The sequence below is a fragment of the Dysidea avara genome, chromosome 12, assembly GCF_963678975.1.
Source record: "Dysidea avara chromosome 12, odDysAvar1.4, whole genome shotgun sequence".
In the NCBI taxonomy this organism is placed as follows: domain Eukaryota; kingdom Metazoa; phylum Porifera; class Demospongiae; order Dictyoceratida; family Dysideidae; genus Dysidea; species Dysidea avara.
Window position 1 is genome coordinate 2,825,228 of NC_089283.1, and position 19,815 is coordinate 2,845,042.

Here is a 19,815-nt window from a genome sequence, read left to right on the forward strand (position 1 = left end):
TACTTTGTTCATTACATATGATCCATTATACTTATCTATTAGCAAGTCTTCTTTGCTATGTAGCTTGCTACATTGAGAAAACGTAATTCTGTAGATTTAACGGTTGTTATAATTCTACTCAAATTTGAGATCATTCAAAAATTTGTATATATATATATATATACTGTGTAGCAGTGCTTGAAATAGTGTCAAAACATTGTGCTGTCAAAATGTCTGGACAGTCATCAATGACCAGGGTCTTCCAAACTAGGTAGTAAGTCTTGTAAACAATGGACCTTGTCAAAAAGAGAATCAGCAAAATTGTCAAAGAACTTGGGACTGCCGAAAATAGGGGATCCCAACAGCTCAATACCATCCGAAATTGCAGTGGATGGCCTACCTCCTTCAGAAATGTTGGAAAAGATGGATCTCCACTTGGCCAAAAAACTTCACAGAGTCCAAAGGATGGCCCTTGTGTTGCTAAGAGGTCCAATAAATCTGCTACAGCAGACCATGACCCCACAAAAGTTCCATCATCTAGTTACCATAATTGAAAAGAAATAATGTCACAAGGAACTTCAATAGACTCCATCAAATCTAGCAAAACCAGGGAGAACACTAAGGGGTCTAGAGGATATCCTTGTTGTACACCTCTGCTGCATTGAAAAGTCAGGGGACCCAACTGCAGATTATAAGGATGCTGATAACACCCAGATGGAGCTTCACTTCTGCGTCAGTGTCTGAGTTGTTGTAAAATTATTCATATCCTTCGCACAGTGCCTCCACATTTGCTGAGCCACCTTTGAGATTTTGACAACCAACTTCATTCTAGCCTTTCTCGTGTTGTTCACCATTCACTTTCAGATCTCACTTGGTAACAAGCTACTCTTCCTATGAGATTGGGTGGATTGGGCATTCGTCAGACCTCTGACATGGTTTATGCAGCTTACCTTGGTAGCTGTTCAGATTTCAAGGACTTAGTTTGTCAATTATTGGGCATCTAGAGAGATAGCAATTTCATGTTGGTGGGAGAAGCTATAACCATAGATAATAGAGTAAAGGGATAGGAAACGCAATAACGTGACGTCACAAAATACGTACATTTCTATTGGAATTCCGTGTAGTACGTCACGAACATACTCGTTACGCTTGCTGCGCTTGTATCAAAGAGAAACAAATTGTTGTAACGACAGAATTTTGTAACCAACGACTGTGAAACTTCGCTACAGTGAACTCAAGTAAGTAATCGAGGGAAATAGGATGGTACCAACCCTCAAGGAAGTTATACGCAAAATTAAAGGAGATTGAAAGTGAAAAAAACGGCCCAAAAATTACTTTAAACCACTTTACTTTCTTCGTAAATATATTCTATCCTTTTAACTGTGATAAACCTATTCCTTACCATTTAACAGAGGGAACCAGAGGAAATATCGGAGCAAAACAGGAACTGTTGCTTGAAGAAACGACTAAGTATCTTCCATTTTTAACCAAAAGCTTAAACCACCTTGCAGTACAACGCAACGGTAAAAGACTGTGTTGGTGACACGCCTAGCTTACCACAAGATTCGAAAGTGGAACCGGCTATAAAAGAAGCGGTATGGACGAGGCATGAAGGTACGATGAGCGAAAGTGTGACAGCGTGTAACAATCACGGTTAATGCGATACGCTTTGTTACAAAATCTACGGTCTGAATTCTCTCGCCAAAATCTCTCACATACGCCTAAATACTTACTGTAGTCTGTTGGATTACTATTTACGCTGCTTAGAACACTAATTCTCACAAAACTGTCTTGTCCTTTCAAGTCACGCGTAACGGAAATCAAACCGGAAATCGCTTGCGTTTCCTATCCCTTTACTCTATTATCTATGCTATAACACAGCAAAATTTGATTGGTCTACTTCCAGCTTCTCCCCTGCTTCACAAACATATTATCTACAGTTACACCTTGATGAGCATTTTTACTCTGAAGCTTTGCTTAAACAGAGTATACTTGATAGGGCTCATTTACTAGCTTTATCAAATTCCTCTGGTTTGGCTTGTGCTTGCCCTCAACTTGGGTTAACAATTCCACCTGTTGAGTTGTTGTTGCTCTCCAGCTTTGGCTGGGTATTCCAGTTTTCTCTGATGCAGATTCACCATTGTGTGTTTGTGGACAAATGGTTGATCATTTTGGAGATCACCTGATAGGAAGTGGACATGGTCCACTTCGCATACTGAGATGACATAATGCTTTGTGTGACATTATTTATTATGCACTATTGGAGGATAATTCAGATGTCCAGAAGGAACAGAAGATGTCTAGGGAATCTGCTGCTAGACCTGGTGATATTTTTCATCCAGATTTTTAGAATAGTCATCCAACCTACTTTGATGTTTCTGTTTGAAGTGCCATGTCATGTCTTTGGGAGCAATGATAGTATTAGAAGATACTGTCTCTATATCAAATCATTGAAAAATGTCATTTTCTTGGTTGGGGGCTCTGACTCCTGATCACCACTTATGATCAAAGATTCAGTTAATTCTATGATCTTATTTTGGTAAAAGTATTTGAAGTAATTGTAAATATTTTAAAGTATTTAACTACAAATACAAATATTTCCAGTTTCTAAACTACAAATACAATTACACAAATACAATTACTCATAATTTGTATTTAATTGCAATTAAATATAAATACTCATGTATTTGACGCCAAGTCTGGTTGTTGACAGGCATTATCCCACTATACAAATTTCTTGAAGTCGACAATCACAACCCAGGTGTCAGATTTGTTTAAATGAAAAAAGATGAAGCATTTTAATAACTCTTATATTAGCACATGACATGATGAGTTATAGTTTTGAGCAATGCACCTATCAATGTCATGCCCTAGATACGTAAAGAACAGTGGGGATTCATAAACATTACACGGCAAGTTTCCCAACCCCTGGGGACAACTTTGTGTTGCAAACTACAAATCCCATACAATTAACATACCTAAGGGAATCACTAAGCACATGCTTATTCTTGTTGCAAATGCTCCTACCCTGTGGACAAATGCTACCCGACCTGGTACGTAGTTGCGGAGCGTAACATTAATAGGCGCATATGTACTTGTAGTTCATTAACAATGCCAAATACATACAAGTAGACTTTCTAAATCAGAGCCAGTCCTGAGCAACCACATACACATCATTCCACCACATACAAACCTATACATCTTAGACTACTGCCATTAGAGCTATTCCATTTCTTCTTGTGGAGTACAATAACAATAATAACAAGATACTGTAGCACAATAACAATACAGTGATACACAAGATACTATATTTAAGCTGTGATCATACAGTGTGGTATGAACAAAGCTTATATTAAATAGTAGCTACAATGTAGGCAGGTGAGGCAGTTGCCTCACCAAATATATTGGTGACTGAAGTCACTGAACCGAGAGCTACATTGGACCTTTTAGATGCATTGAAAGCTTGCATTAACAAAGTTTATACACTTATTGTACATAGTAAGAGTTCATACAGGTGCAGTTCTAGGGGGATAGCTAGTACTAAGATTTACTTTTCAGAAACTAGTCAAGCAAGATCGATAAACTCTAATAGAGCAGTTCCCCTAATAGAGCACTCACCCTAATACAAAAGTCAAGCACATTTTAATTTATACAATAGATTTGATAAAATTTAACAATTTAAATTGCTCCTAGCTTTTCCAGGGGGGGCATAACCTGACCCCCTGGATTAACATATTATCAGTGCTTATAATTACATATACTAAGCGCATACTGATTGTACTTACACACTAGAGTGTATGCATCATTCATAAAGCATTGCAAGGTCTGCCTCACCTATTTAAATTTCTAGCTACGCCCCTGGTAAAACTGAGTTATTCCAGCTATACTTGAAAATTGGTGTGTACATAGACTGATCGTTGTAGCAGTACCTTTTGATAGTTTGAATACCAATAGAGTTACAACTGGTATAGTATATATTATAATAATAATATATTGCTTTACAGAATTGTGGCACAGCTACACATACAGAAAAACTTTGGCTTGCAAGGGACATACAATTCTGAGGGTCTACCAAGCACCAGCTCTGGTAGTCTATGTAGTTAACTATCTAATTACTATAATTAACTTACAAATAACTATAATTGTTTGGTGCAGGAGTCTTGGAGCATCGAGAACAAGGGCACAAGTAATTTTAATAATGCACAGCCATTATTAAATTTATTAGCCTTAACATCATTACAGCCATTTCTTGGCCACCACCTTTGATTTTCACAACTTTTTTAACCCAGGATTTTTAAGGCTGCACCATTTTTTCTCAGTTTGGCTGTTTCTTTTTTTGTGTGGGTTAGCATTACTGATTGCTCTTACTGACTTTGAGATCTATCTTCTTTGCAACAGGAGCTTACAAGGATAAGCTCTTTTCACAGATAATTATTAACTTGATGCTTTGAACATCTATTATGCTCAAAATGATCTTATTATTTTTTAAATACAAGTACTGTGGAGTTGTATATATATATATAACAAGACTGATATACTCTAATAGAACAATCATCAAATACCGTAGAATGACTGACTGCTCTATCAGGGTATTTTGATGTTATCATCTATACTCTCACATAAGTGCGAGTTATCTCATCAAACAAGCTGTCCCACTGACTGTATATCCTTTGAAAATTTTTTAAATAAACATTTTGATTGTTGAAGTCCCTGATCCAATATACAGTGTAAGTGCAATAACTTAACTAGTGAAGCAATATCAAAGACTATACATTTATTTGTACACTACGTTTTCATGTCTAGTATCATCTTCACAGCATCGTCATAGTGTTGTTCCTTGTAGTTTCGATCCAGAGTAAACCACAGAGCCACAGCACATCTCTTGCCACTGGTCACTGCCGTAACACCATGTATATTCTCCTTGCCGGCTGAAAATCCAACCAGTCGACCACACTTTGGACTGACGTATGTCTAACATGGTAAACCACTAACATAATATGTGAAGCATCAATTGGAATTATACCTGAGGTGAGAGATCCTTTGTGCCATGGGAAAAGAAAAACTTTCCTCCAACAAAATCATCGTTTAGATACAAAATGGCACTAAATGATGAGAGAGGTAGTAAATTACTACTAGTAGCACCATATTGTTAACCTGTGGTCTCTCCATGTGTAGGCTGGAGAAATTTTGTTACATTCACCAGTTGTAGTGTCCAGTATGCAATTATCAGAATGAGCCGGATGACTAAGGTCATTTCGGAATTCCTGCTGGCCATCTGAGTAACAAAAATGTTTTACATTGATTCACAACATTCACAGAACTTGTTAATTTTCTATAATTTTAACCAAGGGGATTGATAATGCAGTGAAACTGCACTTAGTGGCCATCACCTATTGTATTAGAGCCATTTTGTGATAGTGACCAAGTAGGTCACAAACATAGCTAAGGTGTACTTCATGACCTCATTAATAAGACCACCTTATTATAGTGACCATGTCAAGTAGGTTCCAAACATAGCTAAGGTGTACTTCATGACCTCATTAATAAGACCACCTTATTATAGTGACCAGGTCCCAAACATAGCTAAGGTGTATTTCAACAGAATCACCTCTTTATAATGACCATGTCAAGTAGGTCCCAAACATAGCTAAGGCCTCATTAATAAGACCACCTCATTATAGTGACCATATCAAGTAGGTCCCAAACATAGCTAAGGTGTACTTCATGACCTCATTAATAAGGCCTCATTTCATTACTGAGTCCTACATCCTACCAACAGTGTCTAAGTAAAAAGAATATTTTTAATCTAGTGATTTTCAGCACAGTACTAAGAACCAAATAGTAAAGTGGCATAAAAATCCCTCAGGAGCACCAATATAGAACTGAAATGCTTGAACATCTGAAGCTGTGTGAGAAAGCACTTCAAAATTGGTATATATGTAAAACAACCCAAACACTCTAATAGAGCAGTCACTTTGGTATCCTAACAATTGGAGCTCTGACAAGGTACCAATGTAATCAAGTGCCCGCAATTCAATTATCACACATATTTAGCCTTCGTAATATTATCGCATAGGCAATGTTTATCAATAATTATCACAATTATCATCTAATTTGTCTCTATTCTGGGTTTCACATTTGATACAGTTCCTGTATACTATCACTAACCATGTCAATTTGTTAACTTATTAACAAGAAAGTTTTGTTTGTAAAATAATTCTAAGTGAAAACAAGTACTCATATTGACATTACAGACTTTCCAAACTGTGTAGTGATGCAATAATCTCATGCAATAATCGCATGTCACAAATTAAAAATATCGCCCAACCCTAATGTAAAACTACAGGCATTAACCACTGTGTATTTAGTTTAACAGCTAAAGACAAAATCAAATAATTCACAAGAGAAGTTACCATCAATGGCTGTTCTGCACACCAGGTGGGTGAAGGAGAAATACAATGTATTAAGTTTAAAGTGCTGCTCAACCAGTGCTCTTGACATCTCAGATGAGTTAAGATACAGCTCAGCAGCGTTTAGTACTGACTTGTTGGCAGACACTGCCTGTATACAACACATTAACAACAAATACTATAATACAATGATCAGCGACATGGTGAAACCACTCTTAACAAACTCTCTGAATTAACCTTCTCACCATCACCAATGAATTTGTAGAGGCTCAAATCTACTGCTTGTAACTTACAAATCATAGAAATAATCTAATAGAACCATATATCAAGTTACGTGCAGTAGAACAAAATCTCACAACTTCACAGTGTAGTACTATTTACAATAAACATTGCCAACTTGTTGAGAATTGAAGCCAATTATCCCCAAGTCTGGTTTTCAGACATGTGAGCAAGTGCGCATGCTCATATACCCATGACACCACTAATTCAGGATGTACAGCTACACACCACCATGACCTATATAATATCTTTCCGTACTGTTTCTCTTCACTGGTAATGCCATTATCACTTCGAAGAATCATCTACAATGCTTACTAGCAACCATCAAAAATAGCCACTTTTCCTACAATAGCGCATAAGGAACTGGTTATCCCTGTTTCCGTTCACTTAAGGGTCTGACAGCTACAGGATAAGTGCAGGGCTACAAAAATGTACTACAGAAGTAAAAGATCACTTAGAAAGTGATGCTATGGACGTTTATAATCAATTCTACCATATGGTGGTTATGGAAGGAATTCCCGACAAAAAGACAAGGATATTGGTCCCAGTTACATACAACATTGCCTCTGAAAGAAAGAAAAACGTTTGGATTGCAAAATGAATCACATATTCTTGATTTCAGTGTCTGATACAGAGAGGTTCCACTGCATCACACACAGTAACATGACATCACCATCAAGTTGCTAACCTGTGCTGCACCAATTGCTGTCAGACCAATAAATTTCTCATGTGAAGTATGAGGACTTTTTTTGCTATATCCATCACCTTCAGCACCCAACTACAGTATTGATGGCATAACATTACAACTGGTAAAACAGCCCCACTACACACCTCGGCTAAATCAATCAGCACCTGACACTGATCATCTGTGAGAACATTGTCAAACACAACGCGATTCGGTCCTAATAATTCTTCATCAGTCTGTGTAACCGTAGGCTGTGTAACAATAGGCTGTGTAACCGTAGGCTGTGCAACTATAGGCTCAGGACTGGCCTTGCCCACAGGGTGATTTAAGAAATCTTGTTGTAACTAATACCAATAAAACAAGATTAAATTGTCACTAAAATCAATGTCTGTCTTACCAAGACAGCATCATCCTCCTCCTTGTCACTGCCATGTTCATCTTTACCAGAAACTTCATAGAATAGTTCCAGAAGAGCACGATCATCCTCTAGCTGCTGTATCACATGAGCATCAGCCTAAAAGAAGCCACACCCATCACATTAGCAAGGCTTTATAGGAGCCACACCTCTCTGAGAGTCCAGCTGGATTCTGGAGCTTGCCTTTTAAAAAATTCTTCACCGGCAATCACAATAGAGTCATTGGGGCTGACCCTCTTGAGAGCAGCAAAGGTAGACACTGCTTCAGTTAGCCTCCCAACTAGAAAGGTACATGTACAAATAATGTTGATATACAATCAAGCACATGGTATACTACAACAACTGACTTTTGAAATAACAGTATTGTAGATATTCGAAGTAGCTGGTTAGAATATTCTCATCTGTGTTGACACGGAAAGAATCCAACTTGTTTACACACTTTGTACGACACTTCAGTGTTGACATAAACAATTCAGTCAACAAGCTATAATATTCTGTCTCGACTAACTCATCCGAGCTACTGACAGCCTCACAAGTGATGTAACACTCATCTAATTTTGTGTAAAAGTCTCTCAGGCTTAGTTCAAATTTATCCACTGCTTCAGACCACTTCTGTTCATCATAAAAGCTCATCCCATCCACATACAGGTCCTTGTAAGGCAGTGTCTCCAGTTTAACAAAGGAACTCTTATCCAGCCCAAGTGACTCATAGTAACGTAAATTTTCATCAACCCTCTCATCCTCCGGGTTGAAGTACTGGTAAGTCACAAACCATCTACAAGCTTCTTCTAATTTACCAACCTGTAAAAAGAATATAACTAACTAAGCTTGATGAAGAATAAATATTTGCTAAGTAATTTGCATGGCTGCCACAACCAAAGCAAAACAAACTTTGAGGAGGAGGGGTGAGGAGAAAGTTAATAAATTCATTAGCAGTTAAGGACAGCATCACAAAATCTGTGACATTTATCTCAGAGAAGTTAGCAGACATAACAATCCCATAATGTCATAATGCAGTTAGTCATGGACAACAGATGGTGTGAACTCTTGAACTTGAACTTGTGACCTCTAAGTTATTTTAGTAACACAAAATGTTTTATTTCAAGGTACAGTTGTAACTTAGTTCCTAACTCTTGGGAGATAAGTAAGCTCTTCTCTCAGACTGCTTTTTTTTCCCACAGAAAATAGGAGTCAGGGCATGAGACTATACCTATTACTATCAAGTATTACATGGTGGACAGTAAACACTTCTTAACCATACCCGACCACATCCTGTAGACAGAAAAAGGATTTCAAGCAAAGTGGCATGGCCACTCTAGCCCTGGTAGCCACAGCCAAAGTCCTAGCAGCTGGAGCTTGATCTGTCAGCCTAAAGTACATTTATATAGTGCTGGTGATAATGACATCTTAAAGCCCTGGTAATCACAAATGGCTGGCTGCTTAAGCCACCACTGAAATTAGCTACCAGTCATTTATATCCTTAACTATGGGATGTGACATTGTAACAACAACTGAACAGTTAATATATAATAGTGAAGGAAATGTAATTAACTTTGTGGTCATAAGGTGAGAACAATATGCAACAATGGTTGACCAGATGCAGTTTCTATAATAAGGCCCACACTGTTTACCAACACCATCAACACAGCTGCACACCATCTTTGTTATCACTTAACGCACTAGGTGAGAAGTAATATCAACATGGGATGTGGACTACTGATCACATTTACACATTGTTCTTCCAGCACCTAAAGAATTGTAATAGACTAATGCTACCTCCCCTACCTGGACAACAGCAGAGGAAAGGTAGGGATTTAACTATTTCATAAGCAAATACTCCACCTATGGGGACATGATGAGAAGTTATTTTGGGAAACAGGCTATTTTTGAAGACCTGTAAGGTCATAAAATATTTGAAGTCAATTACAGGGTGGTTTAAGGTCAAATTGGATCAAACCCCTACCATTCCCAGCTTAATATTAATAGATGCATACAAATGGGATGTATTAGCTATACCTCTGAAGCACAAGTCTTGAAAACGTTCAGTAACTTTTTACTATGGCTTCATAGCTTCATGTTAACAAGAGTTAATGATAAGTCTCCATTATAATAATCCTTGCTGTTATATATAGTTATAATATATTAGCTGCAAACCTTATACAAGCTGAATTGCAGGTAGTCAAGGGGTAGGCGGATGTCAAACGTGTGCACCACGTCACTAGCCACGCCTTTCCATGATGCCTTGCGGCACCTCTTGACACAGTGGGACACGTGCACCAGCTGAAGTTGCATCTTAGCTAAGTCGTCTTTACCACCTTTATCTGGGTCAACTGACATCTTAGACTCTCTACACTGCCGTACACAGCTATACAACTCGTCCCGGCTAGCATTGTACTGGTATATGGCTTGTCTTATCAGGTGCGCTGCTTCCGACCAGCGCTCACCGCCATAAGCATCAAGTCCTTCCTTGTATAACTGGTCGAACCTCTTGTGAGTAGTACTGAACGCTTGTCTACTGCTAGCGACCACGAAAAACAGCAGCAAACATTTGCCAACCACCATTGTCACAAATCTCTTTGTTAATATCAGCTTTTAAGCTCCAGGATGCGCGTTATAATATAAAATTGCTAAGCGCCGAAAAATTCAATAAATTATTACATACATACACGCTTCTAATTAGAAGCGCGCTAAAATTTAACTATTTACAAATATAAATAGTCACAATGAGCCCCTGTCCCATATCTGCAGCTGATGTCACCATTATAAGATCATCCAGTGAAATTGTCCAAAATGTCTTGAGTCACACAACAGTCCCTTGGGAGTTTCCTCTTGACTCACCACTCTTTGTAAGCTGTACTGTGATGGTTTGACCATCTTCAGTGCTGGAATCATTGTGTGCATTGGTGTGCATGTCACCATCACCATGTCTGGCACCCTTTATGTCACCGTTCGTAGTCCCTTGGGTGAGGCTGTCAGTCATAGCTGAATGAAGACTTGATGGATCATCTATTGAACTTGATGCTGATAACTGATGATCTACAGGTGATGTTAAATAATATCTATTAGAGCCATCCTCAGCAATCAATGCAATACAATACATAATTTATATAGATTATACATATAATTACAAATTTGTATATATTTCGTGAAGTGCTTCAAATTACACAGCTCACAAAGGTAATTATATTCTTGTGAACTTTCTAAATTTACCATATACAGGGAGAGGTTTCGATAGATAAAACTTTCATGGTTTTATAAGAGTTTTTTTGCGGGACCACTAGAGTATTACAATACGTGTGCGTTCCTGCAACATTAACCAATATCATAAAATAAAATGACTATGATGGTCATATATAGTAATTTTATTTGCTCTTTCCTAATGCACTCAAATGCACTGCAACTGTTTCCTGAGACAATATAATATTATGCTGTCTATCTGTATAGATATCACCAACAAAGAGTAAGATTATTTCAACGATGAATAATATGCCTGCCTAAAGTGGCTTAGCTCTTCACAAGGTGCCACCACACCACAAAAGAATACCATATAGCCTAAATATTTCGAGGGGGGAACATTTTCGCTGATTTCATGGTTTTGGGGGGCTATCAGCAAAAATTTTAGCCTTGAAATATTTAGACCTCTATATAGTCTAATACATTTTGGGAGTGCTTGAAAATCCGCGAAAAATTTTATTTTTAGCAATATTTTCCCCTCGAAATCTATATGGTAAGTTTGATCCCCCCCACCACAAAAGTTTCACCCATTGAAACTTCCACCCCTATACAGTATGACATACATACATACATATGTGGAACACATAAAACACACTAAATACAGCTTACATTGATTGGGATGTGTATGATTGAACCGTTCCTGAACTAGTTTCACTGTACCAGCAGTAATGTTTAGATGGCATTCCACTTGGCTGGACACTTTCTTTAAACTCTTATCAGGAAAAATTTTAAACTTCCACGATGGAGGATACTCGTAATTCTCAGATTGACTACTGGGCAAGATCTGCAATGCACTGACCTGTAAAGGCATTATAAAACAACACGAAAATTCTGGACAATCAATTAACCCTATGCTCTTTCTCGGGTATCAACCATCCGTGACCCTTTGTGATGCGATATGACATCTCAATGTGATCATGTGACAGTATGAAGGTGCCCTCAGCATCAGGTCGTGATTTCCTTTCCTCTGTTAGTATCTGTAACAATTAACATGTCTGTAACACCACCAACTTTGCATTGCTTGATACAGGATGTTACAGTGTAATGCATTGCTTGATACAGAATGTTACATTGTAAATGTTTATATTTACAATGTACACATGCGTGCACACACACACACACACACCTTTCTGGTTGTGGGTAGATCAATGGCACAGAACACATCAGCAGTTATACAGCCACTGGAGTCCACAGGCTCACTCAGTATCACATGATATATACATCTGATTGCAGGAGGTTTAGTATGGGACAAGGACTTTTTATTTAGAGTAAGAAATTCACCCAAAACAGTCACAGCAAATATCTGCTGCTTGTTTATCACTGTGGTAATGACACAATTGTGTAAATCAGTACTGTACTCCTGTTGTGGCAATGGAACAGGGATTTCCCCAGCTGTGCTAACAGTAAACACCTGGATTTCATTGGATGCTTGTTTATCAGTAGCAGTTTTCAATGCCCGTGCATGGGGAATTGTGACCTTTACTTTCAGCGGGTTGTCCCGGTCACATTTTATCATGACAAGAGCCGATACAAGGAAATGGTTAGCAGCTAATCGTTCTACCACTAAACCATGGAGGCCGCACAGCAGCTCAAGCATTCTACCAGTATCAGTGGGACGATGGACACCCAAATAGCTTTGGCGTTCATTTGGGTTAAATTCATCTATCTTGAAAGGTTGCACAGTGACACTGTGGTACTTATGAAGAATTGCTTTCTTTATTAGTAAACCACTAGTGGGGTTTTCTATGGGAATAATGCCTAAAAGATATACAAGAGATAAACATCTTTAAAACAAATAAAATTTTACCATCTGTGATAGGAGTAACTTTGGAGTCCATGCGAACAAAGTCCGGGTTTCCTGACATACTCAAATGATTTGGCGTTGCTGCCAACAGCTGTAAGATAAGATCACGTAAAATCATGTGAGCACAGAGGACATGTACCATTAAAGGTTCAGGGCTCATCTCACGATAACGAGCTGATCCATTTTGCTTTTTTACTTGCTAAAATGACACATACTAACACCTATTTCTATGAAGTGTATTACGCACCTGTGTTGCCGCTGAAGGAAATTTCAGAGTCACACCAGCAGCTGAAGCAACAGCAGAACTATCAGAAGTCTCTACCATCTAAACAAAACCATCTCAACATTGCACTCTTTGTGTATGCAAAGTACATGCTAACCTCTGTGACTCCAATATTTTCATCCATAATTACCTGCAACTGTTTCAGGTCACTTTTAACTTCATGGTAGTGAGATTGCTGTGTGGCAACTTGTAGGATGGTATGGCCACCCTATATAATTTTTTAAAACTGTGTAAACATCTAATAAACCATAAACCAAATTATATATTCACACTTATTAGTGGTAATCGACTTGTTTATCTCAGAGAAAAGGTCACTATAACTTATCAAAACATGTGGAGCCAAAATCACCATGTACCTTATTCATAGAGTTTGCTATTTGGTTCAAAACAACTTTGTCATTGTCCAGCTGTGAAAGTTTCTCCAGCAATTGCTTCACCATCTGGTGGTCACCAATCATGGCAAAATGTAGCAGGGTGTTTTTGCAGTTGTCACGAAAAGCTTCCTCTAGATTTTGTGCCTCGCAGTGTTTTTCAAGGAGCAAAGAAGCAGCCTCAAACTTCCCTGCCAGGCAGGCGAACGTTAGTGGTGATTCTCCCTCCTACAAGAAGGCCAATAGAACGTATATGGGCATTACTGTAAATCATCACCTTATTTTTATCACAGAGGTCTGCTCCATATTCCAGTAAGCAACGCAGAGTATCCAGATGACCATTTCCAGCAGCATAATGAAGTGGACGACAACCACTCTATTGAACAAGAAATAATAAGCTGGTAATATTAACATGTACTTGTAGCAACGTGTAATGGAAATGCATGCATTTGGAGAGATAAGATTTGGTCAATGTAACACTATATAGTACTATTTTGCAGAATCTTACATAGTGCACAATAACAGTATTATACTAAATGGTTAGTTGTTTGTAAAGTCATTATTTATATGCTTACAAAGGCAAACTTGATTAATGTAGCAAGACCATCAAAGGAAATTGATTATTTAACACATGCTTGACAATTAACTGTTAACAAATCACCAATTCATATAAACAAACCTGACCTTATCTTGATCTGATACTTTGCTTCTGTCAGCTGCTAGTAAAACCAACAAACACCTTTGGATACCATAGCCAGCTGCCAAGTGCAGTAGGCCGGCCCCATTCTGTAAAAGCACTTGAAACAACATTCCTTTACCCTTAAATCGACTGACCTCGTATGTACTGTCCAAGGAATCTGGGCTATCATGAAGTAGTCCCTCTAACAACTCCTTTTTGTCCTTAGTAACAGCTTCACGCAAACGGCTCCTGGTGAAATAACATGGTCGTTGAAGCAAACAAGTAACCGCTAATTGTGACCTCATTTTAGTAATTCTACACTGAGATACGCTCTTTACCACCAAACATCTCACTTCATTACAAGTCTGTCACTAACACAACGCTATTTATCGCGGACATTAACACCAAGGTACTAAACTTTAACGAATTTGCATTGGAGGGCACAAGTGTACCATCTTGCCTTTAGTAAACAGGTGAAGCGCCTAAATGATACGTCTTAAACTTCAACAAACAAAAACGATAACGACAAACACATACATACATGGTTTGTAACGCATCACAAGGCCACCTAGTTACCAGCGATTAACCATAGATTATATACTATTGATTAACTAACCGTAAAGTTTCATCCGACAGCCGTTCTCTGATTTCCGTGTCGTTGTGTGACGCCATTAGCAATCCGAGTAGTCACCTTCCTTCATCTGATATCACCCAAACTTGTTATCTTACGAGCTACTACATTACACGCTACTCTTCAACTCAGACCAGTAACTTATTCGCGCCAAGTACAAAATCCGCTGACTGGCAAAAATTTTTAATTTGCGGTAAAAATACGTCATAAAGTGATACAAAACACAAATCCAGTAGTTTCCATCCACAGTTAATCGTTTCCGGTTAAACTATGGTAGCCAGCATTTTCTTTACCAAGTGTCTTGTGTCTCCTCCAAATGTTTCTGTAGAGGAAATGTAAAGGATAAACATAATGCAATAATGTGGCATTACCTATCATAGTAAACCAATTGGATTAGTTGAACAAATTACTGTTTATATGTCGAATCAAGCATTTTCAGTTCATTAATTCTTAAACTACAATAAATGGCTTCATCATACTTTAAATTTACCTCACTACGAGACATGGCAATCCTCATTAGTGTACTGCCATCTGTTCATACTCTTGTACGGCATAGTACATCACAGACGACTGCTCACACCTCACTGCAGTGCACACATGGCATGTCAAAGACCAAAAATAAAATTTAGATCATACCAATAGCTTGCATGATCACCACACATTTCTTTCTGGTTGGCAGAGTATACATCTCATTTAGTTATCTGAGTTAGTGGTACGTGAAAATTGAGTGAGTCGTTACCTTGATGTAAAGGTAGAAGGTAGTTACGTTGCAGTTGGGTATAACACACACATGCACACACACACACACACACACACACACACACACACACACACACTACACACACTATACAACTCTTGAGCTTCCTTAGCTGCCACTCCCATTTATTACATTCTGTAGTGCTCTTTGTGTATACAGTACACTTAACGCAGAACACTAGCAGTTCTAGATCTGTTGTTCTTAAGTGGTACCATAGAATTGACATTTATAATGCTACGGTGGTACCTGGCCAACAACATGTAACAACATCTCCTAATAGGTGGCTAGTAGAATGCTGTTTGCTGAATTGTACCATACCATATAGCCTAGAGAATAAATTTTTCGCGGATTTGCAAACACTCCCAAAATGTATTAGATTGTATGGAGGTCTAAATATTTCAAGGATAAAATTTCACTGGTAACCCTTAAAACTGCAAAAGCAGCAAAAGATTTTCCCCCTTGAACTATTTAGGTTATACGGTAGTAATAGTGATACAGTCAATGGCAAAAAAAAAAAATTTGAAGACAATTGCCTGATTTACTGTATTACAATTACATACTACAAGTATATATTCAGACAAGTCTATATCAGTTACAACAGATAAGGTCTATGGGTAGCCTTGTGATGGCCGCCTCTTTGCTTACATTTTGAGCAAAGGGCAGACAGCACCAAACAAGCCTACAGGTATACCAGCACAACAACAGAAATAACATGATTACTCTTACTAAAATTCATTAACACACAAAACTAACCGACAAACAATAGAGAAATATGTATGAATAAGTTTGCATGACTAGTCGTGATATGTACCTTCCTTGTATGACTTCTTCTCAATGCATGAATTTCCTTCAGCAAATGTCATTAGATTACACACATACAAACAGAATATATAACTCACAGTATTTGTTCTAGTACACAACACTTCAATGAGAACAGCTTATCCAGCTATTAGTGAACATGCATGATAATATCAACGGGCAGTCTATGGTCAATATATTCAGTGGTAACAAATTTGCTGTCTTAAATTTCATGATATTTGCATTCACTGTAACATGATAATGTCAGTTATTCCCCTTGAACCATGGGTACTCTTAGATCCCAAACTAGTGACAAGAATAAACCTTTAATTCTTCATATTCACAGTTGCTTCTGCTATGATAAACAAGCTATACATAAACTAATGTTGCACACAGCTTTGGGACTTATTGTGCACACAGCTTTAGGACCTAAGCATGCACGATTTGAACAGGTCCATCAGTTTTAATCATTATTTCAGAAACACACACTACAAAAACATACACATACCTTCATGGTGTCAACAAAGACTCTTAGCATTAAAGAGTTCACAAGGTTCCATCATAGCTAACGTCACTTCCTCAAGGTTACCTTCAAATTCTGATTTGAGGTCCTTCACCAAATCCTATGCAGTACATAAAAGCCATACATACCATACACTGAATCCTATAGACTTTAGTTGTACTATTTATCCATACGCCATCAATTATTATTATAGGGAACCGCTCTCAGACAAACACCACTAGGGAGCTTTTTGTCAAGGATCTAGACACTGAAAGAGTAGCTGCCCCCAGACATGGGGCCAAGTACATTTAAAAGTACTTAAGGGTGCTCGCGGCTATTTGAAGCCATACAACATGCATTTTTTTGTATTGTTGCTAATACTCACATAATGTATAAAATGAATCCATATGCTACTTGCGTTGGAAGTGCTTCTCTTTCTCTTCAACACAAACCAAACAGAATTCTTCTAGCCTATACCATTTTATAACTATGCGTAGTTCTTTATGAAGCGCTTAAATCGAAACTAGTCCTCCATTTTTCGCAGTAGCGCACTGGAAACCACGTTGAACAAACTTCAGCTTATAACTCACAACTCTATGTTTAGTATTAGTACACAGCGTACATAGAACTTAAGTTAGTACTAAAAGTGTGCTACACCATTCAAAACCTCATGTTCTCGGTGCCGTAACTCATGAAGCCATAACGCTACGGACAAAATCTAAACATAGACCTCTGGAGAATTTATCAGCGAATCTCCCTACAAACTTTGAAGCCTTCACGGGTATCACTCAAAAACTAGTTTTATTTTTAGTAAACATGTGTAAAGATTGCGTGCGCCCAACATTATTGATACAATAACCACACAAATTCCTATTGACCGCAATCACCAACTTTTCAAAATAACATGTCATAAACGCTGTTCTAAACACAAAAAGCTCTGTTTTCTCTTCTTCACACACAGGAACAGCTTCTTGCTCCGCCTGGAGTCTCCAAGTCGCTCTTGGATAGGTTACGCTAGGCACGCCATCATCAGCTTGTAACACCTTGTGATTCCAGCTGGTAACATTGTCCCCTACATAAGCAGCTTACAATTACAATACTAACTACCAGCATACCCTATCACTCGAGAAAACAAGGCACGAACGCATGTTGCCTACAAGCGAAAAGTGCGTTCACACTTGTTGCCTTAAATAACACTTACTTTTAAATTAATTCATAACTGTTGATCCATCAGACAATCATTTGCTAACACTTCAGTGACGATTCTAAAGCGAAATAACATGCTATTCTTCGAGCTATTCTTCCTCATGTTCTCTGGTGCAAAACATGTCCACTTAACACGGATACTACAAGTATGTGTAGTAATGCCAATTATGATGTAATAGCCGCATGTGGTTTCTGGGCTGGCACTTAAACGGCTTCAAATATCAGCGAGCACCCTTAAGTAAAGTACAAGTACTTTTGAGTTTTTGAAGTATAAGTACAAGTACTCCAACTGAAATCACAAGAGTACTTAAGTAAAGTACAAGTACATAGTGAAAGTACTTAGGTAAAGTACAAGTACAGTACATTTTGCTATAGCAACAGCCATGCATAATAACTTAAGCTTGAGGTACAAACATGCAAGGTACAGTTTTTATATTCACAGAACTATTACACTGCATAATAATCATTTCTAGGTCTACTAAACTCGGATTTAAATTCTTTTCCTGCAATGCTAAATAACCACTTAATTAGGATAAATAATACAAGCACTATTTTACCACAATGGAAAGGGAAGGATGGTGTCTGACGTAGAAGGATACTGTGCACTATAAATGATAATTTGATAATTTCTTACCACCAATTCAACAAACCCCTCATTACAGTAGTTTTAGCCTTACAGTCTCCTTCAGATAAAACTTCAGGAATTGCAAAATATTTCATGACAGCAGGTAGTTTCAGGTTTTTGTCAACCATTCTCTTCAACTCCCAATTTAAACGACAGCATTGCTTTTATTATATAAACCAGAATTCCTATTAAACAGCTGCTTGTGGCTACATGATACATAGTAAGGTTGTACAAAGTACCAAGAGGTTGAAAACTACAACTTCATCAAATTTATTTTTATTGACGCTCACTGTGTACAAACTACAATGTTTGCAGTACTTAAAAGTACTTTAAGTACTCAAGTACTTGGCAAAAGTACTTGAGTATAAGTACAAGTACATTGCGGTAATTAAGAAAGTATTTAAGTAAAGTACAAGTACTTTCAAATCTGTACTTAAGTGTACTTAAGTATAAGTACTCATGTACTTGGCCCATGTCTGGCTGCCCCTAGGGTTGACCTTCACGAGGAGATACACTACATCACAGAAGATAGATAATGTATAAACATATCATGGATAACAGGATTGTAGTCTGATCCAGAATCTAACATGCTCATGAGAGAGAATTGCCACTGTTAATTTCTACACAAGAATGATCATGAACCTTTCCATATTATACTGAGAAAAAGATTTTAAAACTAAACATGAAACTTTAATGAGGTAATCTTTCAACAAGACTCTTGCACAGTTTGGTATGTTCACATTTGCAGCTTCAAGATGAGTGCTACAATGAAGGATACTGAGTGGGGAGCGAAGAATTTTGAAGCATGGAGAACAGTAAGAAATCAGAGAGATCCCTCAGAGCAGTGTCCAATCTGAAGTGTTGACTTCTCAATGAGTGGCTCTGCAATTTGGTTGCAGAACCTTATAAAACAGATGCACTGAGGGTGGTACACACACTAGGTTGAGCATGTACGTACTGATGGAACGTATATGCATGACAAACCAGGGAGAAACAAATGACCTATGGGCCGTACCAGACTTAGGTTGTAATGTACCATAATAATATATGGTTGTACATCATGAGTACGACTAATGTTAAGCGTAACTTACATTGCACATCGTTTGTTCACTCCGGGGTTCACTCATGATCAGGATCACACGCGCGACTTTTAGCTC

The 19,815-nt window shown here is 38.0% G+C and overlaps 2 protein-coding genes across 9 annotated transcripts; both read right to left on the bottom strand.

Moving 5' to 3' along the window:
- Nucleotides 1-4,645: 4,645 nt before the first annotated feature.
- LOC136240197 (prolyl 3-hydroxylase 2-like) lies at nt 4,646-10,373 on the bottom strand. The gene is made up of 10 exons (XM_066031114.1): nt 9,923-10,373; nt 8,116-8,569; nt 7,918-8,048; nt 7,751-7,867; nt 7,500-7,697; nt 7,357-7,446; nt 6,393-6,540; nt 5,134-5,254; nt 5,003-5,081; nt 4,646-4,950 (listed from the first exon to the last, which is right to left on the bottom strand). Exons 1-10 carry the CDS (start codon nt 10,328-10,330, stop codon nt 4,765-4,767), a joined length of 1,932 nt encoding a protein of 643 aa, XP_065887186.1. The 5' UTR covers nt 10,331-10,373; the 3' UTR covers nt 4,646-4,764.
- A 23-nt stretch (nt 10,374-10,396) lies between these two features.
- LOC136240195 (uncharacterized) lies at nt 10,397-19,812 on the bottom strand. 8 transcript variants are annotated; one of them, XM_066031107.1, is made up of 20 exons: nt 18,029-18,192; nt 17,213-17,899; nt 16,834-16,948; nt 16,427-16,473; nt 16,281-16,374; nt 15,407-15,509; nt 15,261-15,354; nt 14,756-15,092; nt 14,295-14,388; nt 14,145-14,246; nt 13,738-13,836; nt 13,446-13,688; nt 13,187-13,297; nt 13,054-13,131; nt 12,946-13,005; nt 12,810-12,897; nt 12,129-12,760; nt 11,851-11,979; nt 11,612-11,801; nt 10,397-10,804 (listed from the first exon to the last, which is right to left on the bottom strand). In XM_066031107.1, the coding sequence occupies exons 8-20, from the start codon at nt 14,809-14,811 to the stop codon at nt 10,569-10,571; spliced, it is 2,118 nt and encodes a 705-aa protein (XP_065887179.1). In that variant the 5' UTR covers nt 14,812-15,092; nt 15,261-15,354; nt 15,407-15,509; nt 16,281-16,374; nt 16,427-16,473; nt 16,834-16,948; nt 17,213-17,899; nt 18,029-18,192; the 3' UTR covers nt 10,397-10,568. The 8 variants fall into 8 exon arrangements, with proteins under 8 accessions (XP_065887179.1, XP_065887181.1, XP_065887183.1 ...); XM_066031109.1 differs by having other exon boundaries at nt 17,213-17,980; XM_066031111.1 differs by lacking the exons at nt 17,213-17,899; nt 18,029-18,192 and adding an exon at nt 19,750-19,812.
- Nucleotides 19,813-19,815: the final 3 nt, after the last annotated feature.

Bases quoted from the DNA above. Each gene is read 5' to 3' on its own strand.
- LOC136240197 (XM_066031114.1), bottom strand. From the start codon at position 10,330: ATGGTGGTTGGCAAATGTTTGCTGCTGTTTTTCGTGGTCGCTAGCAGT. The intron at 8,570-9,922 runs GTTTGCAGCTAA...TTCTTTTTACAG, and splicing joins TGCAATTCAGCTTGTATAAG to GTTGGTAAATTAGAAGAAGC. The intron at 5,255-6,392 runs GTAACTTCTCTT...TTTGTTACTCAG, and splicing joins GTGCAGAACAGCCATTGATG to ATGGCCAGCAGGAATTCCGA.
- LOC136240195 (XM_066031111.1), bottom strand. From the start codon at position 14,811: ATGGCGTCACACAACGACACGGAAATCAGAGAACGGCTGTCGGATGAA. The intron at 13,837-14,144 runs GTCAGGTTTGTT...CTTGTTCAATAG, and splicing joins AAGTATCAGATCAAGATAAG to AGTGGTTGTCGTCCACTTCA. The intron at 11,802-11,850 runs GTTAATTGATTG...ATGCCTTTACAG, and splicing joins TACCCGAGAAAGAGCATAGG to GTCAGTGCATTGCAGATCTT.